Genomic DNA, 25,092 nt, shown 5'->3' with positions numbered 1-25,092 from the left:
ACTCAGCTGCGCAGCAATAAGCCTCATATAGTACATTCCTAAACCATTTAGTCTCATTTTCTCAGTATGATTCTACAATCAAACGATGACGCAGCTGGCGGGTTTCATTTGAGGGCGCACCTGGGCCACTATTATGTTAAAATTAGCTAATCAGCCGAGACAATGTAGAGGGCGCCGACACTGACCAGATGAACATTGTACGTCTCAAATCGATTCAGCATGATACAATAGAATTATGATGTTCATTTGAGCAGTTTGATTATCGGATAAAGGCTTCTTTATTTTGACCCGGAAAACCTGACAAGCGCTTTTTGGCACAATATTGCAAGCGCCGGGGATGTCGGAACTGCTTCGCAGCGCGACTCCTGTCTGGCTGCCTGGGAATTCTCGATATAGTAGACAATCCTCTTATTTGAGCAAGAGTTATAAAAATCATTTGCAGACTTGCAAAATGCTTGAAAATTATTTTTAGTTTATTATAGAATAAATAATCACTACAAACACATTGACCCAGTAGCGACGTTAGAAATTGACTTTATCTCCCAATTTGAGAGCCGACTAAAAAAGATATATGATAATAAAAATAATTAATGCATATATTAACTAAAAAATAAGATATAGACCATGTTTCATGGGTTACAAATTCAGCTATTCACTCGCAAGTAATCGGATGCGCTTACCCTTGTGTTTCGATCAGCATTAGCGACTGATTTGCAAAAACGCTCACCTGTATGCAATTGAAGCTGTGCTGCGCTTTCTAATTCTACGCGATAGCTGATGATAGCTGACGATAGCGGTTTTGCTCATATTTGTCAAAATATATGCACGTTTATACAGTCTTATTAAACGTGTAGAGTAATTGAGAACAAAAGATTCATGCAGTACAAACAGCCTATATATCTTTCAAATCAGTACTAGTCCACACAGAGCCAAATAATGCAACCTCGCACAGAAAAGTAAAATTTCTAGATTATTGAATTACGGCGTTTTCGGAAGCAGTGCAAGCCACTGCAAAATGAAGTCTTTGAGATACGCATCGGGGGAACGCCGGCACAGGATAGGCAATGGCGATGCTCGGTGAACCAGACTAGAAGAGCCATGTAGGGCTTGGCAGGCTTGCTCGGCAGTCGGCAGAATAGCATCGGATTGGCTAATTCACCAACACGACTTGGGATTCTTAATTTCAAGGCTACTCGATAAAAGAGGTAGAAACTATAGCACTCAGATCATGTAGTATTTCTACTCAATGATAGATATTGCAAGAGGCACGATGATCCCGGTCGAGAGACATGTCGAACTCGGTCAATATTCAAATCCCGCGTCTTTCGGGAAGCGTCCTTTCTCCTATGATGCATTCCAAAACCCCTCGCAGCCATACAGCATTATCAACAGATTAAACGCTGTAAGCGCAGTGTGGGCCGAGCATTGGCGGGTGACGATGGCTCTGGCCGGCTGATCAAAGGCCGTTCGCTTGTCTCAGGAACTCTAAATGAGATTCAGATTTTATCGGGATTCAGCTTCTAGCAGGCCTATACAAGCTATTCCAGTCGTGTGCCCCGGAGAAGTCAGAAGCCAACAGTGACAATGTCTCTGAAATGCAAGAACATATCCTGTTGCCGTGCTGAAGCCAGCCCTAGCGATGTTGACTGAGAGGAAGCTAGCTGTGGAGTGCGGGAGGCCTCTCCCGAGATCCCCGGGATTTTGCCCAGTCAGGCCTTTTACGCGCCTCACCCCGCTGCTCCGCGGCTACGAGGCCTCGAGTCGCAACGCGCACGTGCCCAACAAAAGACCCGCCTGAGTGTCTCCGGAACCCCACACGATGCGACAGCATCTTTGTCTGGTGCTTGTCCCGGCCCCACCCTCGCGCGTGAGACAATAAATTGGTCGCGCTCCCCGCATGCCCCGCCGCCAGTGGAACCTTTCATCTGCACTACCCCACACTCCCGACTTGCACCAATGGCTGTCTCGACTGAGAACGAGCTTGAAAACACAGAGCAGCTGCCATACGTCCACGAGAAGCAATTTGGAGATGAGAAGGACATTGAACTGACTGCTCATGCGTTCGATATCGCTGATAGACTCGAGAATGTCGAATACTCGTTGTTCACATGGCCCATGGCGCGCCTGATGCTTGTTCTTCTGGTCGGTTATCTCTGCGGTATCGTCAATGGTTACGACGGTAGTTTGATGGGCTCCATCAACGGAATGACCTCTTACCAGGAATTTTTCCACATGTGAGCTTATGTTGTTCTGCCTTGTTTTGTCAGTCTTTCTCTGACCTTTTTTCTATTCCAGGACCTCTGCCGGCTCGACAACAGGAATCGTATTTGCAATGTACAACATTGGTTCCCTTCCAGCTGTTCTCTTCACCGGCCCCGTCAATGACTACTTTGGACGTCGTTGGGGTATGTTCACTGGTGCTTTTATCGTCATTATCGGCACCTGCATCGAAGCTCCGGCTACCAACCGCGGAATGTTCCTGGCCGGACGTTTTATCCTCGGCTTTGGCGTCTCGTTTTCCTGTGTGTCTGGCCCCACATATGTCTCTGAAATGGCACATCCTGTGTACCGTGGTACTCTTCTCGGATTGTACAACACTTGCTGGTACATTGGTTCGATCGTTGCCTCATGGGTGTCATATGGCTGTACTTTTTCGAACAGCTCGTATGCTTTCAGAATTCCTATCTGGGTTCAGCTGTTTTCTTCGGTTATTATCGTCGCTCTGGTATTTTTAGTTCCTGAGTCTCCGCGATGGCTTGTTGACCACGATCGCGCGGATGAAGCTCGTCGCATTCTTGTGAAGTATCACGGAAATGGTTAGTGCATTATTTTGATTATTTAATAGTTATCATATTACTGACTCTATTTTTTATCCAGGAGACGAGAATCACCCAATAGTCGATCTTGAAATGAAAGAAATGGAAGCCGCATACGTTCAAAATGCTACAAACAAGCGATTCTGGGATTACACTGGACTTTGGAAGACACGGGCCTCCCGTTATAGAATGGCTTGCGCTCTTCTTATGGCTGTCTTTGGTCAATGGAGTGGAAATTCAATCACCTATTATTTTTCCGAAATCACCGACATGGCCGGAATCACTAGCGAGAACACAAAGCTGATGTTGAATGGAATTAATTCACCAATTTGCTGGGTGGGTGCCGTTATTGGTGCACGACTTTGTGATTTTGTGAACAGACGTACGATGCTGATGTCTTCTATTGGATTTTCTGCGGTGACATTCGCAATAATGAGTCCATTAGTGAAGTATGGTATGCTAGGAAATTCCGCCTCATCAAAAGCTTCTCTTGCTATGGTATATATTTTTGGATTTTTCTTTTCAATGGGTATTACTCCCTTACAGTCAATGTACATTGCCGAGGTTCTTGATTCCGAGAATCGTGCCAAGGGTACTGCAGTGGGTAATTTTACTTCCAGTCTTGCATCCGCTGTTATCAACTACGGTAGTGGTCCGGCATTCACTTCGATCAAATCCTACTTCTATCTCGTATTTATGGGATGGGATATTGTTGAGGTCATTATTATTTATTTCATCTTTGTTGAAACTCGTGGACGAACTCTTGAAGAGCTTGCTGAGGTATTCGAAGATCCTCATCCAGTCAAGAAATCATTGGAAAAGAAGGATGCCAATACTATCATCAAAATTATCGGAAAAGGTGCTGTAGCAGATATATTCGAAGCAGATGTAAAGGTATAATCCACTTTTTGAATAGTATGAATTTGTTTTTGTTAAATATACGAGTAAACCATTGCATAATAATTTAACCGCACATTATACATTATTACCAAAACAGGCAGAACCTAATAATCAATCTGCAACCACGTGGAAGTGATCATAATTCTTTGGAAGATTGGAAACTCGGTGCTGATACAGCGCGAAAATAGGTAGCAGCATTAAAGATAGTTATGCGCCGGCAGTCGGGAGCCAAGCTTTTTTTTTTTTTTTCTCGGCCTTCCGCACCCCTGAGACACACCCCTGAGGCAAAATGCGCATTCACCACTTACGCGACACGCGAGTTGGGTCATCTGTCGAATGAGAGAAAGAGCTAGTAGTCCACGGCTTTGAATATAGGTATCTGCCAATTGCTTGCATCTACATATATAATCATTGAAAATTTTGGTGAATTCATATGATTTCTAAAGTGCACTTGAATAGCTATCTAGAGATCTATCGGATATGCTATAAAATTCGCTTCATGCAATATTTGTATAGCAGTCCGACTGACAAAATTTACACTGTTGAAGAATGCGAGACGATCTTATTACAAAATGTATTTTATATATTAAAATTGCATCAGTCATCAAAAAGATTGGCAGACGGTCTTTTATTGCCCATTTTGTGGCAGAAAGCTATGTGCGGATATTGACAGAATGAGGCATACGTAATTTATTAACGATTTGACAGACATAATTGTTTTAGTAAAGACGTGTCATTAATTCCACTGCTGCGCTAACGGATAATGTTGGACGCGTAATCTTTATATATTTGACATGTATCACTTGTGGCAGTATTCACAGTATCCGCATCCTCAGTCCACGTATTTCTAATACTTGAATACAGTATTTATGATCAGGATTAATTCAGTAAGGTTCTAGGGCAATTGCAGCGTAGCATGAATACCGCTTAGTGAAAGCTACTCGAGTTTCGACTGCTAGCCGATAGATAAGATTACTATCGGAACCCAATAGCCGCTCCTGCGTCACAAGACCATTCGAAAAGTCAAAGATCAAAGATAAGCAAAGGATGAGTCAGTACTATGGGCACTAATAGTTGAACAAGTTTTATTACTCCATTATTATGCGACCTTGCAAATGCAGATAATGACAAAAACAACATTTCAGACGAATACAAAAGTTACGTGCGCAATAGATGTAGTATATAGTGAGCTCGGACTCGTTGCTTAAAAAGCTGGGTCCAGGCGCACGCACAAGTATTAGCCATCCTCGGCACCATCCGTGGCCTACCGATATGCTCTATCTCTCCGTTCTAGAGAGAGAGGTACAGTAGTCTTGTGTATGAGCGTTGCTGCAAAGAATTCAAACTGTGACTGACAGCCGTGAGCAGCTATGGCACTTAATTGATGACAAATGTGAGTTGACAAGTAGGACGTTCCTAGATTTATATAGACGATCTTTCTAATGCGAATCACAGCTAAGCTCCGTAGACGGAAAGAGGTAATACATATACGTTGTTCATGGCTTTTCGGCACCAGCTTTCATACTGATATTAGAAGAAAATGTGTCTTGCCAAGACTCGGCAGACGGAGGTCTGCTTGGCTGGAGGTCGAGAGAGCCGCGTCACTTCATCAGGCGGCGTCTTGGAAGATCCATCTGAAACTTAATATCACGATCACAGGGGTCAACTTTGACGTGGATATTTTTCGCTATAGATTGACTCACTAATAAGAGATAGAAACTGAATATTTTCAATATCAGGTATGCTAGGGTGTTATAATATTATAATACCTCAGAAGCGATACTGGCAATCAAATTGATACCCATGATTCAAGGCTGTTCACGCACACATCCTTTGCATTTTTTGACAGGGTAAAACTCTACTTACTGAGACGGAGGGGTGGACGATAGATTAAACTTGCTGTGGCGCTGATAACAGACTAATACTATGCCCCTAGCTGCGATAAGAGAGTCTAGTTATTACCAGAATGCTGATACAAATGCTGATACAAATGTCATGTCCGCAGTGTTTGCAAGTTTGTCATCGTTTTCTGTGACACTTGCGGTTTTTCTTCAATATTGATAATCATGGGTCTTGACGAGAAATTGCAGTCAGAAGTAAGCGTTTCCAACCTTAACAAAAGTGCTGCTGATGTTGAAATCCATGAAGCGAGTTTTAACGCGACAAGCTTGGACGAGAGTAACTTTGAGGAGCAAGAAATCGTTCCGCAGAAAAAGAAATCATGGCGCGAGAATTTTGCTTGGTATGATCCAGGTATGGATCGTCGAGAGAAATGGCTGTTGTTCAAGATTGATACGTTGATTTTGACGTACACTTGTATTGCCTCCTTCAGTTTGAATTTGGATATGAATAACGTCAAGAATGCTTACGTTAGGTATGTAGCTGCTCCCTTTGTACTTACTTATAGCTCGGTAGTTGAGATATTAACTGATTTTGGTTTCAAGTGGGATGCAAACGGATCTCAATTTGGTTGGCAACGAGCTCAATTATCTCACGGTGATTAACCAAGCGCCGTACTGCGTCTTTATGATCCCTGGCACTCTTCTCCTAACTCGATATCGTCCCAGTATAATTTTGCCATTGTGCGAAGTTGGCTGGGGCGTATTTACCCTCACGTGTGCCTTTATACACAGTCTCAATGAGCTCTACGCATTCAGATTTATGATTGGTTTCTTTGGTGCGATCTCGTACTCTGGCTCTATTTTTATCATCGGATCTTGGTATAAAAAGTCAGAACTTTCTCGTCGCTTAGGATTATACGCGATCTCATCTCCTTTAGGATCAATGTTTTCTGGATATTTGCAGTCAGCAGCGTATACCAACCTTAATGGCACAAACGGACTCGCCGGATGGCGTTGGCTGTTTATTATTTGCGCAATCATCACCTTCCCATGCGCGATATGGGGTGCTATTGCAATTCCCGATCAGCCGCGTAATACCCGCTGCTGGTTTTTGACCAAAGAAGACAGAGAACTCGCTGTGAGACGTATGGAAAATGAAGGCGTGAAATCAGTCAAAACTCGCTTTGAATGGTCGACAGTTATCAAATGTCTGTCTTACTGGAAATGGTATATCTTTGTCGCGGCATGGATTTTGCTTGATCAAAACGAGCAAGGCGAGACGGTTCCGATTACTTTGTATTTGTACGATAACGAAGATCGGTTCTCGGTTCAACAGGTCAATAACATACCAACTGTCGTGAATGCAATTAGTGTAGTCGCAACATTGATGGCAACATGGTATTCTGATAAAACAAACAAGCCTTTTTATCCATCACTGGCGTCACTTATATTATTCACTTCGGCTCAGTACATGCTTTTTGCATGGAATATTTCCGAAAAGGCCAAATTTTACGCATGGTTCATCACGGGTGTTATAAACGCTATGCAGGCTTTACTGATGACCTGGGCTTCGGTAGAGACACGGTCTGATCCCGATGAACGTGCTTTTATCGTCGCATCAATGAATTGCTTGGGAAATCTAATCAAAACCGGTACTAACGTTGTATGCTTTCCCACAGTTGACGCGCCGCGATTCAGAAATGGATATTTGTGGATGTCTATCACTGGAACAATTATGCTTGCCTTGATCCCTATCATGGAAGCTTTCACAGTTTGGGAACATAGAAAGCAGGCGAAAATCGAGGAGATGAAAAGTGATGGTGAGAGACCTGATCTAAGACAGGAGGATATGGACAGCGATGTTCCAGATTCTGAAAAGTAAAGACCGTATTTTTTTATGATCTCAGAGATTTTTTATGATCTCAGAGATGCTAGTTTAGATAAAAAAGGTATAATATTATTGATTTTTATTACTGATTATTGCTATGAATTATTATTTATTTCACAATAGTTATACACTGATCAAATTAAACAAGAGAAAAAAAAAGACCAAAAAAAAATAAAAAAATTCGCGCCAGAAAAACCCATCAGTTTCCAGAGACAATTTTTAAAGAATACAAATTAGGCAAGCCGCACGCTTGCGTGTCAGATTAGTTGGTATTAAGATAGATAAGGGAGCCGCACGTTCGATAACCATAAAAAGAAAAGTGAGTTTTTTAAAAAAGGAGCCGCATGATCATAGGCGTCATGATTATTTGAAAGTGACGCTACCAAACTTGGGGTATGTGGTTCCGTCCTCATCCTGGTATGACCAGTGCAATCCGATTTTCTGGCCAATAGTCGCACCCGGAGTAGAGCCGTAGACGGGATGTGCGACACCGCCATAGTTGTAGCTTCTTCCAGGGGTTGTTTTCCAGACGACAGAGTTTGTGACGTTCCAGGGTCCAAGCGGAGTAGGAGAAGTAAGGACGCGGAAAGTACTATCGACCCAGCTATTAAAGAAAATGAGGAGATACTGGTTATGGTACTCCGAGTAGAAAATAGTTCCGGAAGAGAAAGGCTCAGTGCCCTGGATTGCAGCACTAGATTGGCGACGAACGGTAGGAACAGGCACAGTGTAAGACCACGTCGAGGTACTTGCATCCCAGTACTGATACTTTGTGGTGTCCCAGAACTTTGACACAGGCACGCTTGCAACGTGTACGTCATAACTGTTCGAGTATGTGCTGTCAAGTCCATAGAGGTATGCCACGCCGTTAACGACAACATTTGCAAACGATCCGTAAGGATAGGAAGCAGCAGGGAACGCCAATTGAGTATCGCGTTGAACGTTCAAGTTATTCTTGCTGGTATCAATCTGCATCTTTGCAGCAGTGTTGCCGAGCACGTAGGAGGACGAAGACGAGGAGTGTTTGCGCAGGGCGAAAAAGTATGCAGCTGCAGACTCGCCAAGTTGGACACAATTGGTGTAAGTCCACAACACATAGCGCTTGCTAAGAGTTTTAGATGTAAGCGTCTCTTCAGCAGTTCGAGGAATAGGCTCAAAGTCAGAGATTGTGTTAGAGACAGAGAAGTCTCTGAGCTCAGTTGGATTGTCAAAGTCGCGGACCATAGCAATACTGTTTGACGTGAAACCACCGAACGAGCCGTCAGGGCGGTAGGCAGTAGTGTCATCAAAAACAAAGAACGTGCGATTGTTGAGCGTGCAAGAGCCACCGCCATCACGGTAAATGCTGTAGGTGTTGTCAGGATCGTACATACGACCGTACTCTGTACGGCTCTTGACGGAGATGGAGCGCGACATGGATCCCATGTTATACTTCGTCTTAGCCCAACCAACAGGGTTTGAGTCTGTAGGAATCGCATAAGAAGTTGAGGCGCATGCAGTTGAGGAAGAAGTTGCCTGGGTGAAGGGGATGAGGGCTGCGAGAAGCAGCGCGGGAATGGTATGAGCAATCATGATCTGTTCGGTAGATAGAGTGCTATGAGAGCAGAGAAGTGAGAGTAAGGCAGAGTGCTATGGGAGCAAAAAAGTAAAAATGAGAAGGTGAGTTTAAGAACAGCTGGCAGATGGCAGACACGACGGGGGGTTTATATACATCTTTCTTTGGCAGGCAGGTTTTATCAGCAGTAGAGGACATAGATCACTTGATCTAGAGAGAGACCATCAGCCGACCCGCTCAACGAGCAGGAAACGGCGCGTTAGGGATAGAAGGAAAAAATCATACCAACATTTTAACGGGTTTGAAGTAGTGGTAAATGCATCTCTCGAGAAATTGCCACTAAGGGCCAAATCTTTCGCAGAAGACCTCGAGAAGTACTCTGCGGCGGTTTCCGTGCGGCGTTTTCAGAGTGGCGTCGATCGATGACATCGCTAATAAAGTTTTGAAAGTCCAACTGCCGAGCTTCCCCATCTGGGTCTGTTCTGCGCCTGTTCTGGGTTTGGGGCGCACCCACTCGCTACACAATTCCTGTCAACTGTCAACTACCGGCAGACGAGATCTCGCTTCCAAACAATATCAATAAAGCAGATGACAGGTGTCTCAGTGCTGTTAAGAAAGTCTGGAGATGCTCAGACAAAAGGATAGATTATAGCGGGTCTTAACTGTGCAGCTTCAGAGGAGCACTGCAATCTGCCTCTACGATACAAAAGGCTCACCTGTCTTTGGCAGCACAAAAAATATGAGTTTCAACAGCATCAACTTACTTTTGACATGTCAGCCGATCATACAACGTCGACCCCCGTAGAAAACGTCAGGATGCAGAGCGAGTTGTGGATCTTCTATCTGCCTCTTGATGAAGGGCATCGGTTATGCTTTAGTCATGTCCAGGGCTCGTGTTTTCTCGCTCCCAACGGCTACTTAGCTCGCTTGCCCGCGTCGCGTCGCCAACCGTTTCCAGAAAAGGACCCTGAAAGTTCTTGCAGTTACCTTTTTTGGCATACCAGGTGTTTTTCTGGTACACGTCAGCGTAGTGCTAGTCGCCGTTGCTTGTAAAACCCTTAGACACCCTAACCTGGCGTCAAATCCTTCTTTCTATGATCTTAGTGGTTTTCTCGTCAACCACTCGTACACTATCTATTTATTTTTTTCAGTAGCGGCAGTGGATAACCTTTCTTTGCGCTTACCGTTTCTCTTCTAGTCATGAGATAGCGGCAAGTACTAGTGAATATTCCACGCGATGTATTCTCGCTTCTTGTCTCTCTTCACTTTGTATAGGTAGAAGCGAGTGTCGGCTACGTTAGGCTCGCGTTTTTCAAAGTTCACACTCTCGGATAAGGCATATCTCAATTGATAATTATAGAGTATCCATTACCAATTATGATGTCTCAATTACCAATTATAGCATATTGCCGAGGAAAGTGGTTTTTCAACGCGACGTGAACCCGTGGCAAACCGTTAGGTCATCCGTCTCGAGCTACTCTAGACGAGCAACCACTGCTTACGCTACAACCGATTCGATTCACAGAAATAATCGCCTTATTTTTTCTCGTGTAATTTTTTTAAAATTGGCTCATGGTTGCAGGCAGTTAGTTCTATACGAAATGCAGTCCACTAAAAGAGGAATAGGTTGCAACTGGGAGTTGACAAGAGTTTACACAGCTCACGTCTGTCGCGCATAAGAAAAATTCCCACGCTTGCCTGACGGCTCAACAGAGACTTCATAACTACAATTAATTCACAACTGATTTTTTTTTAATATATTCTCTTGATTTTGCTAATCTTTTGGAGAGCCAAATCTTTTTATTACACGGATGCAATTGCTTCTCTGAGACTACAGACGCGCAAGAGTGGGTTACTAAGAACGTTACGCCCCAGTAAATCGTACGATTATTTGCCTACCCTTTCGTTTAATCAAAATTTTATTACCAATACATTACGTCATTAATTTGACTCGTCCTTCAAGTCAATGGCATAGAATCAAGCGAACTAGAGCAGCAAATAGATTCACATTTTGTTTGCAGAACGATTTTTTGGCCTTGACCAATTATTCGAGTATAGGCATTTGTGCTGGAAACTTTAGTTATAAGTTTGGATTGCTTAATTACGGAAGTTTGATGGATTAATCGAGATTATAGTTGCATATTGGCAGAAATTTTACACAAAGCAATGTGTCTGAATAATATAGCAGATTTGAAAGGATTGTAAACTTCACAGATTCACGACATCTGATTTACGAGAGAATTCCCATTATATAGTCAAAGCACTTATCATACTTTTATCCCATTATACATTTGAGCAATTATATGTTGCATTTATTGGGCCATACTTTAGCAGCTGGCACGAAAAACTACCCCGCATTCTATTCAAAATGCGGTCTCTTCATGCTTCATAGGTTGAGGCCCTCATGAGCTCGACAATCTTCTTGAGGCCCCATCCAAGTCCCAAGCAGCATTTGCTCTTCCAATCGAGGGTCCAGCAGTTTGGGAGCTGTCAATGTATATGGCCGTAAGGAGAATGAGATGGACAGTACGCAGCGGTTTCGTTGAATAACTAGCCAGAGTGTGCACGGGGGAAAGCTCGTTTGAGTTCGAATAATTGATCCGAAATCGATAGGAAATAGAAACCCTGATGATCACTACTCAGCTAGTATTGAGTTTCGGAACACGATTGTGCTGTGACTTGAGATACGAGATCGTCAGTATTCGTCGTACAATTCCATAAAAAAAAGATACGAAGCGTATTAATTCTTATAAACTCTTTATTGCCTAATAAAATAACAAATAATCCCTACTAACACGTAGTCAACGACGCCACTCCTTGTCACAATTTTTATAAAATAGTAACTAACATCTAAACTCAGAGCCACTTTTCCAACCACCGCTCTACGAACAACTTTATTAGCCCTCCGCTAACCGGCTCCGGCGCTTTCGCAATAGCCTCACTTCTTGATGCCGTAACCTCAGTCTCCAAAACAAGTCCCTTGCGTCCCGGTTTGTCATTATCATATTTCTCGGCAAAAAATCCAGTCAATTTAACGGTAGGATTGCGAACGGGGTCTTGGTCACTCAAGCGCAGCCTATTGACCCACTCGCGCTGTGAGACAACTTCGAAATCTAGTCCCGCCGCGGCAAGAGCAGGAAGTAAATCTTCCGTCCAGCGGAATGCATAAGGATTCATAACGTGATATACCGTGTCCGCTGTATCATCAGGCAGTTTACCAGTCGAAACTCCAGATAGCTCAAGAAGTGACTGTGCGACATAATCAACCGGTAACCAATTCGGCGTTTCGTCAATAGCAGGCAATGCCCGGAGAGTCAAAGCCGAACGAATCATGAGCGGAATGGCTTCAGAGTCGTTCCAGTAACCGTGGACACTATCTCCAACAATCTGTCCAATTCGGAAAACGCGCGAGTGGATGCCATACTCTTTTGCTGCGTGTTGAGTAATATATTCGGTCACTAGCTTCGAGCGCGCGTATCCCATATTTTGCGCATTCTCAAATTTAGGAATAGGCGACTCCGGAATCACGGCAGGCAAAGGCGTACCAGCTGCCACCGAGAGGGAAGAGCAGAAATAGAACGACGCTGGAGCGACTGTCTTGGTATCAAGACAGAGCTGTAGAATATTATGCACACCATTAATATGGAATTTTTCAAAGCTGCGGACACCAATGTTGAAATTGACTGCCCAAGCACTGTGAATCACTGTCGTCAAGTGCGTTAAAAGCTCAGAGTATACAGTGGCCGGAAGTCCAAGGTCGGGAAGACTGAAGTCGCTGGGGTAGGCAACCATCTTTGTCAATGCAGATTCGGAGACGGAAATTGCACGACTGGTAAGACTAGAGAGTATACGGTCACGAGCTTCTTTGGGAGTCGAGGCGCGAACAAGGCAGTACACTTTTTTGACGTTAGGAAGTAGAAGTGCTTTGGCGAGCGCGTGCGCACCAAGTGATCCAGTTGTTCCAGTAATAATCTGTGCTTCATTAGTAGATTTCTATTATCGAAAAGATCTAAAACTCACCATGTATTCCCCATCAGGAGTAATAGATCCAGTAGTATGCGGTCTGAAGACAGAGTACTTTGAGTACAGCTCCTTCATAGCATTAATATCATCATCATCCTGCATCACTTCGCCCGTGCGCAAAGAATACAAATATCGCGCAAGAGCAGCACAATTAGCAGTCTCAAAGACAACATTTTGACTCAACTGGTCTCCATTTTCGCCCAAGTCTAGAGTACGCTTAAGAATGCTCCAGACACGAATAGCCTGCAGACTATCGGCACCAAAAGAGTAAAAATCTGAGTTGTAATCTTCGATCTTGACGCCCAGGCTCTCGGTGAATAATTCAAATAGGAATTTCTCAAGCTCAGGAATACTCAAAGCGAGCGTTCCTTCTCCCCCTTCAAAGCTCTTGTACATAGCCTCGATGTCAGCAGCAAAAGCTTTATAGAATCCTGCACGGATAATCGTGCCCTTATCAGTGTGCGGGTAGTCCACATTGTAAGGCAGCACTCTCACGAGCTCACGCGTGATTTGCGAGAAAGACTCAGCGCGCGAGTTTGCATCGGCAATAGCAGGCCAGACAGCATCAATGACTTGCTCTTCAGTCATTGTCTGCGTCAAATCACCGGGAATAATAAATAATCCTGGTGCGGATTTTTCGACACCGACAACAATGCATTCTTGGACATGCGCATCCTGCCGAATACGATGCTCAATTGGAATTGGAAGCACTTTCTCGCCATTCATAAGTGTGACTCTGTCATCAATACGACCGAGATACTTGTATGCATCTGGGATAGTAGGGTGCTTGGAGAACAGGTCCTTAGTGCGGAAACTATTAGGCGGATTATCCGAGTTGCTCACAACTTTAGATTTCCAACCATCAAGACAAACACACTCGTAGACACCAGGAGAGATCTCATCCATGAGAACGTACTCCTTCGCGGGATCTTGTAAGCGCAAAAAGTTCCATGCAGTGTCACCCTTTGGCCGTCTAGAAGTGAGAAGCTGTCCAGTTTCAGTAGAGCCATAATGACCAACAAGGTTAACTCCAGCAGCGACAAGGCGATCTCCTAGATCATCAGGACACGAGCTGCCACCAAAAAGCACAAGCTTGCAGTTTACAAGACATTGAATGCCGGCCTGGGACTCGCCGAGAAGCTTAAGGGCGTAGGGCACGCCGTAAAAGATCTCAGGCTCAATAACTTGCATAACCTTAGTTAGATTTGAGCCGGTAAGAGGTAGTTTGGCGTTGTAGAACGCAAGAGATTTGTTGGCGTAAATTGATCGGAAAAAAGACGAGATACCGTGGTTATGATATAACGGAAGAGTGATGAATCCTCTCATCTCAAACGACGAGGCATAATTACTGATGGCGGCCTTGTTAGTCTGCAAGATGGGCTTAGGTAAACCAGTCGAGCCTGAAGAATGAATGATAAAGACATTCTTCTCTCCGTCGATAGCAGATGTCGCAGGCCAGTTTGTAGGCGGAGAAGGCACAGCCGGGTCCCAGTCACTGCGCGAGATAATATCAACCGAGGCCAGTTCTGGCAACCCAAGACGGACCTCAGAGATAACAGGTGCAAAGGAGGACGAGTGCACAACAGCTTTTGTGTTCGTTGCACGAACAAGAGAATCGATAGCGTTGGCGGGGAGACGATTGGAGAGCATAAGGATGGTGTATCCTAGGCGCACGAGACCGAGCGTAGTGACGATGTAGTCGAGGTCTGAGGGAGCTAGCATCGCTACGACGGATGGTGTCGGCGTATTAAGGGGGGCCTGAGTTGAAAGTTAGTATATACTGTTATAGCTCGCTACTACGTGCGATACGTACCACTTGATCAATTCCGGCTCGAAGATATGCTCTTGCTGCCTCATCTGCAAATCTATTCAGATCGCCTACCGAGTAGTGGGAGTACTCAGTCAGGGCAGAGTCGGAAGAAGGATAAGAGAGGATAGGAATGTCTGGGTAGTGCTTTGCGCGGCTGCGGATAAGATCGTCTACAGTGAAGAGGTTCTCCTGCACGAGCTCATCGGCGGCGGAGAGGGTAGCGACTGCCGTAGTAGAAAGAGTAGCAACTGATGGAGGGGGAGGGGGAGGAGACATTTTGCGAATAGTCTAACAAATGACTAGATTAAAAAATTGAAGAGAGTGTGCGAGGAGAGAAGAAATAAAAGAATGGAGAAAAGTAACAGTATTTAATTGGAGGTAAGTATTTCCGCTGCGGTCCTTCTCCGCGCTGCGGTCCTTCTCCGCGACCTCTCTCTCTCGCCCCGCAGCTATCGTCTTTATTCAAGCCCGGGTCACTTGACTCTAATCCTGCTTCCGTATCCAACATTCTATATCCCACTTCTTCCCCAAAATCACTATTGACGCTGCGGAAAAGTTCCGTACCCAGCCGGGACCAGCCAACGTGTGCGGCTCACCGGAAAACCTCACTCCCCGCACTCCCGGAAAACCGCATTTCAAGCCGCACCCGGAACGGCGCCGGCTATAGCTGTACACTAGTAGCTGCTCTGTTGCCTGCTACTTTAACCGCCTCTCGCGCGCCGCTCCCTCTTTTCGTGGTCTGTTTCATTTATTTCTGACACCTTCTTTTTCTTTCTTCATTTTCTCTCCTTTTTTCTTCTCTCTGTTCAATCATCATGAGATCCTCGTTTAAGCTCTCGTCTGGATACTCTATCCCCGCCGTCGGCCTCGGCACTTGGCAATCCAAGCCCAATGAGGTTGAGCGCGCCGTCACCGTCGCTCTGCAAAACGGCTACCATCACATTGACGCCGCAGCAATTTACGGCAATGAGGAAGAAGTTGGTCGTGGAATAAAAGCCTCTGGTGTACCGCGTGAGGACATTTTTGTGACTTCAAAGATTTGGAACACTCATCATCGTCCGGATATGGTTGTAAAGGCACTCAATAAGACGCTCAAGGATTTGCAGATCGAGTACCTTGACTTGTATCTTATTCACTGGCCTGTTGCTTTTGCTGCTGGTGACAATTCGTTTCCCTGTGATCCCGACACTGACGAGTTTTTGCTTGACGATGTACCGCTTAAGGACACCTGGCGGGCAATGGAGAAGCTCGTCAAAGAGGGCAAGGTTCGCAGCATTGGTGTCTCCAACTTTACCAAGGAGAAGTTAGCTGACTTGCTTACTTTGTACGTTTTACTTATCGTGATTTTTTAAGCCTTAATTAGCTAATCAAGCAATATAGCGCCGAAATTGCACCAGCAGTCAACCAGGTCGAAGCTCATGCCTACCTGCAACAACCCGAACTGCTTGCGTACTGTAACGACCACAACATCGTCGTAACAGCCTACTCGCCTCTCGGTAACAACATCTACAACATGCCAAGAGTGGTAGACGACCCAATAGTCATCGACATTGCAAAGCGTCTGGGCCGCGAACCTGCCCAAGTCCTCGTCTCCTGGGCTGTCCAGCGTGGAACTGTTGTCGTGCCGAAGTCTGTTACTCCCGAGCGTATAATTTCAAACCTGGTCACTTTTGAACTTTCTGATGAAGACTTCAAAACTATTTCTGATCTTGAGCGTCATGCTAGAATGAACGTGCCAGTGCGCTGGGGCTATGATGTGTTTGGTGAAATCGGTCAGGATGAAGTCACCAAGATCGCAAAAAAGCTGGCGGCCGAGCGCGTCGCTGCTCGCGAAAAAAAATGATCCTAGAATTATCTTTCATATAATATTATCTAGATAAAAATTCACTCTTGTCAGAATTATTATAAGCTATAATTATCTAATGTAGATAAATAGATAAATTCAAACAGTATTGACCCAATCATGAACGACGTGTTAGAATAATGATATGGAATGCCATTGATATTTCGCAGTATACTCGCAATTTTTAGTAAGCGCAAGTCAAATTTATTCTTAGCACTTTGTATGTACAAATAACCAAACAATCATACACACTTGAATTTTTCACAAGCACTGTATCATACATAAACAAGTCACCAAATCGTGCACTCGTTTTAGACAAAAAACCAAAATTAAACTACGACCTAACCGGGATCTCACACGCAAGCCTCGAACAATGATACGCAGCTTCCTCACCCAACAAAGTCCATCGACAACTCCTAAATAACTCCCCTGCATACGCCATCAACCCAATCGTACAATTCTTAGTCGCGACACCCGGAATCCCCGACGGATCAGTGACTGCCAGCAGCGCTTCTAAATAACGCTCAGTGTCTTCTCGTGCACTCCAATCTCGCAGCCTATGGTCTGATTTGCTGGTTGTAGGCTTACTTGATTCGGGATCTATAGGTGTGTAGCCTGTGAATCTTCGACTGCAGTCTTCGGATGCGTACCCGTATGCCCATAAAACAAGGCACCCAATATATACGCACCATGGGCGATGCAAGACAACGTCTCCATCAGCAGAATATAACCCATCTTGACCCAGCAACGCGCCAGACACAAGTCGAGCAGCATGCCAAACCGACACAGAACTTCCCGGCGATCGAGCCCAAGCTTTCATTGCGTCCTCCGCACGAAGCCAATCTTGGGCTCGTATCGCACGGCCGAGAACATGCGAGAGTCCTGCATATACGTGCAGTTGCAAGACGTCAGTATATAGACGGATAATACCTAATCTATGCAGCGACGAAGAAGCAAGAATAAATGGGATACCGCTCGTAGACGGATTCTCACTCTCGGAAAGATCAAAGGCAAGTTTCCAGGTCTCGAACGCTTTGTAAATCACGTTACTCCAATCATCTGACCTGCTCTGCTTCTCATCTTCAATAGCCTGTTTGGGTTCCTCTGAAGGGGTCTCCTGATCAACAAGCGTCGTAACATCTTGAGGATTATCGGTCTCCTTGCGATCTTTTATCGCCATTCCAATCGATATAATTCCGCGCTGCCTCATTGTCCATGAAATTGACAGCAATCCGTGCAGAACAATGTATCGACCAAAAGGATTAACTCTCAGTCTATTCCACCCATGAGACATAACTAACTTCAAACTCGTGAAAAAGCTGGTTTTTTTCTTTCGCATGTTGGATTTCATTAACGTGCCCCATGTCGCATAATCTCCAGCGTTCCAGAGCTGATCATCGCAAGGTAAATCTAGTGACAGCTCGTTTGCATATAAAGCAGGCGTGTGGCCAAACATCTCAGCATGTTGAATATCAACCATAAAAGCAAAGAAAGCTGTGCGAGTAGTGGCTTCTGTGCGAATCCACTGTTTCCAATGCCGCTCAACGGTGCTCATTGGTTCACTTGCTCCCGCATCTTCTATGAGCTCGGGATTTATGAGAGAACTGCCGCGGCGCATTAGCGTTATCAGCGTCCCGTGGAAGACATGAGACATTTCGTGAAGATGACGGTCAGCTACTACTTTTTCAAACATTTCACCCAGTAAAAGTGTTTGAAAAACCCAAAGTTTGGCAGGAGGTACAAAATCGGGACACTAGGATTAGAAAAAGTTAGCCTTCATTCCCATTAATAACAGAGAGGTAAAAAAAACATACACTATAAACGAGGGTGCGCAAGGAGAGATGCAGTTTGACAGCAACCTGCAAACAACTACGACTGTCATCATACCTCGTTCCAAGCGTGAACATCGCCACCAAAAGATGCGACGGAATCACGTTCGGGTCAGAGGTAGGTTTATGCAATATCGGATACTGCGGATGAAAATGCTTCCAATATAAATGCACCCATCGGGATACAGTGGCACAGTTCATCCGTGGGTCTTCGGCGAGATCGGGAAGTGTGCCACGGTAAAGATCAAAGACTCTATCAAGTGCCGCTTGCGAAACCAACTCACCGCTTTGCGTAGGGGATCCAAACTCAAAGCCACCTGTGGCAGAGGCAGAATGATTTCCAACAGATAGATCTGAAGGAAAATCAGTTATGAGACGCGAGGCAGTGGCACTGCTAGAGGATCCCTCGCTTCGGTTGGTATCGCCTGATTGCGTATCAAGAAGCCAGCTGGTAAATCGATCGTCGAATGGAAAATTTGCAAAGTCAAACACATCTCGTTCGCCGAATATCGGCATCATGTCAGGCGAGAGCAGCGTCTCCATTGCAGTCGGAGACCGCGACTGCTCAGCAGGCAAGATCGTGGAGGTATTTAAAGGGGACAGCGTTGGTAAAAGCGTAGTATTTGTATCTAGAGTCTCTTGTAGTCGCTCAGTAGGCGACTCTGAAACAAGCCCAATGTGAACGGGCGAATGTCCACGTCGCGGACGATTTGCCAGCGGACTCGAGCGCACAGCGCTGAATCGTGGTCCTGGCACCGTCGTCGCTGGCGGCGAGAGTGACTGTAAAGAAGTGAAGAACTCCTGTGAAACTTTCGTCGGTGAGTCAGAACTATTTAACTTGGTTTCAGTCTCATCATCTGTCCGTTGACGTTTACTGCGAACGGTCTTGTGAGAAGGCATGTGTCTGCGAAGCAAGTCGCCGCGAACAAAGGTCTTGCTGCAAACTTCGCAGATAAACTTACGCGCAACAGGATTATCTAAATCACAGTCAGGTCCACATAAAATTCGTTTAAAACATTCTACTCACGATTGAGCTGGTGGCGGGTCAAATGCTCGAGCCGATTGTACGATTTTCCGCAGTCTTCGAAACCACAAAAGAATCGGGTCCGCTCACTCGGCGTCGACGAGCTCTGGCGCTTCTTCTGCGCAAAATCGCCATCAGGCATCGCTTTTAGGTTGCCCGTTTAGGTAGACTAGAAATATCGGGGGAACGTGAGGGATACCGCGGTGGTCGGTAGCAATGTCAGGATATAGCCAGCAAAGTTCCAAGCGGCATAATCCCACACAGGTCTCTGCACCTGTCTTTTCACGTGAGAACAGAACGAAGTGTTCTATATGAGCAAAAATGAGTTTTTCTCTTTCTTTGTCACTTCTTTTGCGCTTCTAGCAAATGCTATTACGACACAATGCGCGAATACAGAAGCTACAGAAGCAGTGGCTGCCCGCGGGTTACCCCAGCTTTGCACGGGCACGCGGGATGAGGATGGGCAGGATCTGAGCGCTTGTTTACTAAGGGACATAACTACGAAGACGTTGGGTGCATACGACTGCTTGTATAGTACTGCCATTCATCACCAAAATTAAAAAAAAAATACTCAATACAATTATACTTTACATCGCTAGCAGTGGCCGACCGTAGCTGTCGGCGCCGTAGGTCTCAATCTCCTCGAACATAGTGCGTGGCGGCACCTTCTGCTCCAGTAAAAATTTACCGAAAAACTCGCCAATCTTTGATAATCCTTCCTCGCCGAGTGGCTCGACCATGGATACGTAACCGTCCGGCCTGACAACGACATAAGCTCCTACATCCTTCGCAATCCCGTACTTTTCGTAAGCGTGCCCGTGGCCCTCGTGATAGGAGTTGTCGTCAGCGTAGATCTTCCAGTAGTCCATGCGTCCCGCACAATCGCGCGGGCGAAACGCGAGCGGGAAGTCGTCCCACTCTACGTCGACCCGAGGCGAAGCATGCACAGTCAGCACTTCAATTACAGAGTCAACTTTGGCACCAGGTGGCGTGTACTTTTTGATAAAGCTCCTGTCTTCGGCAAGGTAGTCTCCCAGCCAAATCAGCCTTTTGTTGAGCTCAGGCACGTTCTTGAAGTCTCCCGCAAAATTGACAATTCTCCAGCGTCCATCCGAAAGCATTCGGTCGGTAAGATACCATGGATGCGCATCAGATTGGTTGACCACTTGCGCAGAATCAAAACGACGGCCAATTATAACGTTGGTAGCCAAGGGAGAAATAGTCAGCGTGACTTCTTTATCGGTCGCATGCGGGACGGGTTTGCCGCTGGACTTGTCAATCAAAACTGAGTCATCGTAGTCGACAACTGTGCCAGATGCAAACTCATTGCCCTTTTCGAAAAAGGCATGGAACTCGTCGAGATCGACTCCTTCGGATTTGATTGCACCAGGAAGCGCAGGCTTCCCCGAAAACAAGCGCGAGAACTTGTGATCAAATGCAATGAGTGCGCGCGCCACATCCAATCTCTCATCCTCGTACGTCTTGAGAATATCCCGACTGGCTAGTCCCTTGCTGACGTACGCAAGCTTCCATGCAAGATTGAAGGTATCCATCATCGACACATTCATCCCTTGTCCTGCCTTCGGCGAGTGAGTGTGGCACGCATCGCCGGAGATAAACACTCTTTGAAATTTCTCAAATTTTGGCGATACGCGCTGACCGATCTGGTAAGCAGTGTACCACTTGACATCAGTGATATCCAGCTTGTAAGGATGCAAAATTTTTCGTGCGTTATCAAGAATAACCTCAGGCGTGATCTTGGATCGATCGACGCGGCCTTTCTCCAATGCCTTTCCCTCGTTCTTACCCATTTCAGATTCGGTTTTCGTGGCAGGATCACGCGGTGTCTCGCGCAGCTGAATGTAAAGACGCACAAGTCCCTGTTCGCGGGGAATCACCATGATACTTCCGCTGTCTAGCGAGTGAATAGCGCATCGATTTCGAATATCAGGAAAATCGGTGATAGGAACAGAGTCTAGCACACCCCACACATAATCAGTTGATTCACCCTCCATCTCGACGCCGATCTGTTTCCGTACCCATGAATGGGCGCCGTCGCAGCCCATAACATATTTGGCATGCACGAGTTCGAGCGAGTCATCGTCAAGGTCCTTTGTATTTTGGTAATACTTGTCCTGGTCACCTTCAAACGAGCGGAAAAGACCATTTGCGACGTTGGAGCCAAACTGCTCCGGCATGCTTTCATTTTCGTCTAGATGTTTGAGTAAGACAGACACAGGATAAGCGTTAGGATCTTCGACTTTCTCCTCGTCTATGTCAAGACGTAAAGGAAGCTTTGAGCGTTCGACTGAGGCCCTGCCGCCCGACCACTTGCGAATAGCGTCCAGGAACCAAGATTCAATACGGCCTTGGTGTAAAACAACCTGTTGGAAGCGCGATATACCAGGAATAGAATCAGCGAGACGCGCGGAGCGATAGAGTCCACCTTTTCCGTCTGGCTCCCAGAACGAGATCTCAAGCATGTGATTTGCCTCTTTCAAGGCACGATCAGCAAAACCAAAGGACTGGAAGACCTCAAGAGTGCGGCACTAGTAAATTTTAGCTTGTTGCATATGTAGGTGGATAAACAGAAGAATATGACGGACCTGTAAGCCATCAGCTTGGCCAGCGAAGATCTTGCTTCCGCGTTTGTCGACGATACGAAAACTAGTACCAGTGCGGGCAAACCAGTTTGCAGCCATCAGCCTATGTATTGAGTCAGTTATAACCAAAAGTTACGAGAGGGACTGGGAAGCCTACCCAGCGGGACCGGCACCGATGATGAGGACGTCAACGTTTGATTCCTTGACCATGGTGATGCAAGTAGAAGCGGATAGTATAGAGGAGAGAGGTGCAGAAGAGGGTTCACGGTAGAGTAGCAATATAAAAGAAAAAGGTGAAAAGAGACAAAGCAACGACAGCGGCCGTATTTAAGTAGACAAGTAGTGATTATACAAATAAAATTTACCCCGCAAGATCTCCGTAAAGATTGAGCTGATCGCGGGGAGAAGCCGCATTAGATGAGGCTGTGAGTGTCGGAAAGCGTTCCCAGGAGAGGAGCGTCGGATAGCGTGGGCATTGAGAGAAGATCAGTGTCGCTGTCGATTAGAATAGTGGTTTAGTTGTAGAATTAGAGACCGCCAGCAAAGTCTATAAGGGATCATCAATTTGTCATAATCCAATCTCTAAACTAAATTTATTGTTGAGTTATAATTATTAACCCTGTCTTTCTTCAGCAGAAATATTCTTCTAGGTTGGTGTGCTGCTTACACTAAATACCTATAAAGTATCGCGCATCTACTCTCTTCCTCCTCTTTCCTTCTCTCTACTTACACCTCTCTTCTCTCTTCACTTATTAGAAATGCCCTTTCTCACGTCTTTTTTGTCGTCCGATATATTCTATTCCACCGCCGGAGTTCCGTCTCTCTCAAAGCCTGCAATTCTTTTCATCCACGGCCTTGGCTCGTCGCAGAACTATTACTACCCGCAGCTCGAGGCTCTCTCGCAGTCGCATTATCTCGTCCTCTTCGACACACCTGGAAGCGGCCAGTCTCCTCTTCCATCAGCCTCTCCCACAGCAGCGTCTCTCATCGCAGATATTGCTAATCTCTTGGATCATCTGTCAATCTCTGCTGTCGTCGTAGTAGGACATTCACTGGGTGGTCTATTAGCCACCCTTTTTGCTATTCACAGACAGGATCTCGTCGCAGGTCTCGTGCTCCTTGGACCAGTGCATCCATCACCTACTCTAGCAGCTGCCTTTGCTACTCGAATAAAAACAATACAAGACGCAGGGTTCTCTCTCGAGGCAATTTACGATACCGTTCCGAAAGCAGCCACCGGATCGCGCGCCTCGTCTCTCGTACATGGCTTTATTCGTGAATTAATCTCTCGACAAGACCCTCGAGGATACATTTCAACCTGCTCTGTTATCGCCGAAGCTCCTAGTCCAGATTTTTCTTTACTGAAAGACAAGAAGCCGGCAATCGTGCTGGTGGGAAGTGAGGACAAAACGGCACCGTTTGAAGGCTGCGTTGAAATTATTGCGAAAGGTCTTGATGCCGAAGTTAGAAGGCTTGATGGGGTCGGTCATTGGCACGCGCTCGAGGATCCCGATATTGTGGCTGATGCCATAAGAGATGTTTATAGTAAAGTTGTATAGTTGTGTATTACTTTGATGCTGTTATATGTTGCAAACGTGAGAAAGAAATCAATTTGAAATAGATTATATATAGAACTCATCGTTCAACTACAGATTATTATAATTACCGAACTGCGTTGTTTAGAATATAATGCTGAATATACTTAATAACTGCAAAAAAGTTGGACCAAACGCGATAGCGTCGGCATCCGCGCTCAGCAGCCGAGGGAACACTATCCGGACTCGATAGCAATTCCTTTCCGCCGAACTCTTATCAACTCCCAAACGTCCTCATACTCAATCCTATCCACACACATCTATATTATTGCAAATCAAATACAGATAATGACAAAGTACCCAGAAGCTTACTCAGATCCGAAGGTCGAGAACTTCTTGACCTCATTCTATAAAGTCAGCGATACAGTCGGTGCTGACGCGGCATACGTCAATCAGTTCTACAAAGATGCAAAGCTTACTATGGGCCTTAAAGTGGCCGATGGCTTTGATCGTGAGTTGTTCTACTTATTTTGGATAATTGATATGCTAAAATTCCCATAGAAATAACGGAATTACGCAAAGGAATGTGGGGTCCCGTAATTGGACGTCATCATGTTCTTAAACAAGTTTTCCCATTCCAACCAGCCGGTGCAAGAGAAGGCGACTACGCCCTTGAAGGAACAGTCGATTATTCGTTACATAACGGGAAAACCGTCCATGTTGAATGGGCTGCGAAAATGGTACTCGATCGAGGAGAAGAGGGAAATGATCCAAAGATTATATTTTATCAGGTATATGTTGATCCGAGTCCCGTTGCGAAGGCTTTGTCTACTTGATATTTTTCATATAATGATATGTAAGGCAATGCTGTGGACAAAAAAAAGAAACAAAAAGAAACACAATATGTGAAAATATACGGAAAACATCTGTGACACATATATTTTATAATCTATAAAATGCCTGATATTTGAAAAAGTAATTATATATACGCTACACTTTAAATGTTTATAAAATATCCGTAATATAAATATATCAGATAAATATATCAAAGTAACTCATTCCGTCTCTTAATATAGCTCATAATCTTTGTAGTAATCTCAAATCAATAAAACTCGTTCTTGACCGTCACCAGACTTGGGCTCACACGGCGCGGCTTACACCAATTGCGCGGGGAAATCCAACCCAAACTTGAATACAATCTAATTCACTGTCGTTTGACAAATCAAACTCATGACTTACTTCGAAAGACAACATATTGAACTAATTAGTTTACGTTATAAAATCATTGGATTATAATTAGTACTTCTTTGAATTGTGCTGTTGCTCAACAACAGCCAGATAGGCGCAAGTCTCGTGGATGGTCCATCAACTTTACCGCCTCCCGCAATGTCACTAGCTTCCTCTACCGCTCAAGAATACGAGAAT

At 45.3% G+C, this 25,092-nt stretch overlaps 10 protein-coding genes across 10 annotated transcripts; 6 read left to right on the top strand and 4 right to left on the bottom strand.

Moving 5' to 3' along the window:
- Positions 1-1,704: 1,704 nt before the first annotated feature.
- Positions 1,705-3,772, top strand: V2V93DRAFT_371545 (general substrate transporter). The gene is made up of 3 exons (XM_066910530.1): positions 1,705-2,234; positions 2,296-2,816; positions 2,878-3,772. Exons 1-3 carry the CDS (start codon positions 1,957-1,959, stop codon positions 3,714-3,716), a joined length of 1,638 nt encoding a protein of 545 aa, XP_066764897.1. The 5' UTR covers positions 1,705-1,956; the 3' UTR covers positions 3,717-3,772.
- A 1,606-nt stretch (positions 3,773-5,378) lies between these two features.
- On the top strand, positions 5,379-7,576 carry V2V93DRAFT_347619 (major facilitator superfamily domain-containing protein). Its single transcript, XM_066907916.1, has 2 exons — positions 5,379-6,090; positions 6,161-7,576. Exons 1-2 carry the CDS (start codon positions 5,783-5,785, stop codon positions 7,437-7,439), a joined length of 1,587 nt encoding a protein of 528 aa, XP_066764896.1. The 5' UTR covers positions 5,379-5,782; the 3' UTR covers positions 7,440-7,576.
- Positions 7,577-7,704: 128 nt separating this feature from the next.
- V2V93DRAFT_336589 (uncharacterized protein) lies at positions 7,705-9,091 on the bottom strand. The gene has a single exon (XM_066907733.1). It carries the CDS (start codon positions 9,015-9,017, stop codon positions 7,809-7,811), a length of 1,209 nt encoding a protein of 402 aa, XP_066764895.1. The 5' UTR covers positions 9,018-9,091; the 3' UTR covers positions 7,705-7,808.
- A 2,671-nt stretch (positions 9,092-11,762) lies between these two features.
- On the bottom strand, positions 11,763-15,159 carry V2V93DRAFT_371539 (uncharacterized protein). The gene is made up of 3 exons (XM_066910529.1): positions 14,837-15,159; positions 13,021-14,781; positions 11,763-12,972 (listed from the first exon to the last, which is right to left on the bottom strand). Exons 1-3 carry the CDS (start codon positions 15,107-15,109, stop codon positions 11,857-11,859), a joined length of 3,150 nt encoding a protein of 1,049 aa, XP_066764894.1. The 5' UTR covers positions 15,110-15,159; the 3' UTR covers positions 11,763-11,856.
- A 387-nt stretch (positions 15,160-15,546) lies between these two features.
- Positions 15,547-16,718, top strand: V2V93DRAFT_276955 (NADP-dependent oxidoreductase domain-containing protein). Its single transcript, XM_066907187.1, has 2 exons — positions 15,547-16,157; positions 16,214-16,718. Exons 1-2 carry the CDS (start codon positions 15,649-15,651, stop codon positions 16,674-16,676), a joined length of 972 nt encoding a protein of 323 aa, XP_066764893.1. The 5' UTR covers positions 15,547-15,648; the 3' UTR covers positions 16,677-16,718.
- A 139-nt stretch (positions 16,719-16,857) lies between these two features.
- V2V93DRAFT_371537 (fungal-specific transcription factor domain-containing protein) lies at positions 16,858-19,969 on the bottom strand. The gene is made up of 3 exons (XM_066910528.1): positions 19,533-19,969; positions 18,491-19,482; positions 16,858-18,429 (listed from the first exon to the last, which is right to left on the bottom strand). The coding sequence occupies exons 1-3, from the start codon at positions 19,669-19,671 to the stop codon at positions 17,011-17,013; spliced, it is 2,550 nt and encodes an 849-aa protein (XP_066764892.1). The 5' UTR covers positions 19,672-19,969; the 3' UTR covers positions 16,858-17,010.
- Positions 19,707-20,127, top strand: V2V93DRAFT_371535 (uncharacterized protein). The gene has a single exon (XM_066910527.1). The coding sequence runs from the start codon at positions 19,841-19,843 to the stop codon at positions 20,087-20,089; it is 249 nt and encodes an 82-aa protein (XP_066764891.1). The 5' UTR covers positions 19,707-19,840; the 3' UTR covers positions 20,090-20,127.
- On the bottom strand, positions 20,055-22,575 carry V2V93DRAFT_371532 (FAD binding domain-containing protein). The gene is made up of 3 exons (XM_066910526.1): positions 22,290-22,575; positions 22,136-22,235; positions 20,055-22,078 (listed from the first exon to the last, which is right to left on the bottom strand). Exons 1-3 carry the CDS (start codon positions 22,340-22,342, stop codon positions 20,117-20,119), a joined length of 2,115 nt encoding a protein of 704 aa, XP_066764890.1. The 5' UTR covers positions 22,343-22,575; the 3' UTR covers positions 20,055-20,116.
- A 67-nt stretch (positions 22,576-22,642) lies between these two features.
- Positions 22,643-23,825, top strand: V2V93DRAFT_371531 (3-oxoadipate enol-lactone hydrolase). The gene is made up of 2 exons (XM_066910525.1): positions 22,643-22,815; positions 22,889-23,825. Exon 2 carries the CDS (start codon positions 22,891-22,893, stop codon positions 23,689-23,691), a length of 801 nt encoding a protein of 266 aa, XP_066764889.1. The 5' UTR covers positions 22,643-22,815; positions 22,889-22,890; the 3' UTR covers positions 23,692-23,825.
- A 37-nt stretch (positions 23,826-23,862) lies between these two features.
- V2V93DRAFT_371528 (uncharacterized protein) lies at positions 23,863-24,705 on the top strand. The gene is made up of 2 exons (XM_066910524.1): positions 23,863-24,178; positions 24,229-24,705. Exons 1-2 carry the CDS (start codon positions 24,016-24,018, stop codon positions 24,501-24,503), a joined length of 438 nt encoding a protein of 145 aa, XP_066764888.1. The 5' UTR covers positions 23,863-24,015; the 3' UTR covers positions 24,504-24,705.
- The last annotated feature ends 387 nt before the right edge of the window (positions 24,706-25,092 follow it).

Source organism: Kockiozyma suomiensis, assembly GCF_038497685.1.
Source record: "Kockiozyma suomiensis strain NRRL Y-17356 unplaced genomic scaffold V2V93scaffold_9, whole genome shotgun sequence".
NCBI lineage: Eukaryota > Fungi > Ascomycota > Lipomycetes > Lipomycetales > Lipomycetaceae > Kockiozyma > Kockiozyma suomiensis.
This window is presented reverse-complemented; position numbering and strand designations above follow the sequence as displayed.

Coding starts and splice junctions, on each gene's coding strand:
- V2V93DRAFT_371545 (XM_066910530.1), top strand. CDS start 1,957: ATGGCTGTCTCGACTGAGAACGAGCTTGAAAACACAGAGCAGCTGCCA. Junction 2,235..2,295: donor TACCAGGAATTTTTCCACAT/GTGAGCTTATGT, acceptor TTTCTATTCCAG/GACCTCTGCCGGCTCGACAA. Junction 2,817..2,877: donor TGTGAAGTATCACGGAAATG/GTTAGTGCATTA, acceptor TTTTTTATCCAG/GAGACGAGAATCACCCAATA.
- V2V93DRAFT_347619 (XM_066907916.1), top strand. CDS start 5,783: ATGGGTCTTGACGAGAAATTGCAGTCAGAAGTAAGCGTTTCCAACCTT. Junction 6,091..6,160: donor GTCAAGAATGCTTACGTTAG/GTATGTAGCTGC, acceptor TTTGGTTTCAAG/TGGGATGCAAACGGATCTCA.
- V2V93DRAFT_336589 (XM_066907733.1), bottom strand. CDS start 9,017: ATGATTGCTCATACCATTCCCGCGCTGCTTCTCGCAGCCCTCATCCCC.
- V2V93DRAFT_371539 (XM_066910529.1), bottom strand. CDS start 15,109: ATGTCTCCTCCCCCTCCCCCTCCATCAGTTGCTACTCTTTCTACTACG. Junction 14,782..14,836: donor GAGCCGGAATTGATCAAGTG/GTACGTATCGCA, acceptor CTTTCAACTCAG/GCCCCCCTTAATACGCCGAC. Junction 12,973..13,020: donor CTCCTGATGGGGAATACATG/GTGAGTTTTAGA, acceptor AATGAAGCACAG/ATTATTACTGGAACAACTGG.
- V2V93DRAFT_276955 (XM_066907187.1), top strand. CDS start 15,649: ATGAGATCCTCGTTTAAGCTCTCGTCTGGATACTCTATCCCCGCCGTC. Junction 16,158..16,213: donor TTAGCTGACTTGCTTACTTT/GTACGTTTTACT, acceptor CAAGCAATATAG/CGCCGAAATTGCACCAGCAG.
- V2V93DRAFT_371537 (XM_066910528.1), bottom strand. CDS start 19,671: ATGCCTGATGGCGATTTTGCGCAGAAGAAGCGCCAGAGCTCGTCGACG. Junction 19,483..19,532: donor GACCCGCCACCAGCTCAATC/GTGAGTAGAATG, acceptor ACTGTGATTTAG/ATAATCCTGTTGCGCGTAAG. Junction 18,430..18,490: donor TGCGCACCCTCGTTTATAGT/GTATGTTTTTTT, acceptor TTCTAATCCTAG/TGTCCCGATTTTGTACCTCC.
- V2V93DRAFT_371535 (XM_066910527.1), top strand. CDS start 19,841: ATGAGCAAAAATGAGTTTTTCTCTTTCTTTGTCACTTCTTTTGCGCTT.
- V2V93DRAFT_371532 (XM_066910526.1), bottom strand. CDS start 22,342: ATGGTCAAGGAATCAAACGTTGACGTCCTCATCATCGGTGCCGGTCCC. Junction 22,236..22,289: donor ATCGGTGCCGGTCCCGCTGG/GTAGGCTTCCCA, acceptor CTCAATACATAG/GCTGATGGCTGCAAACTGGT. Junction 22,079..22,135: donor GCCAAGCTGATGGCTTACAG/GTCCGTCATATT, acceptor AAAATTTACTAG/TGCCGCACTCTTGAGGTCTT.
- V2V93DRAFT_371531 (XM_066910525.1), top strand. CDS start 22,891: ATGCCCTTTCTCACGTCTTTTTTGTCGTCCGATATATTCTATTCCACC.
- V2V93DRAFT_371528 (XM_066910524.1), top strand. CDS start 24,016: ATGACAAAGTACCCAGAAGCTTACTCAGATCCGAAGGTCGAGAACTTC. Junction 24,179..24,228: donor AGTGGCCGATGGCTTTGATC/GTGAGTTGTTCT, acceptor AAATTCCCATAG/AAATAACGGAATTACGCAAA.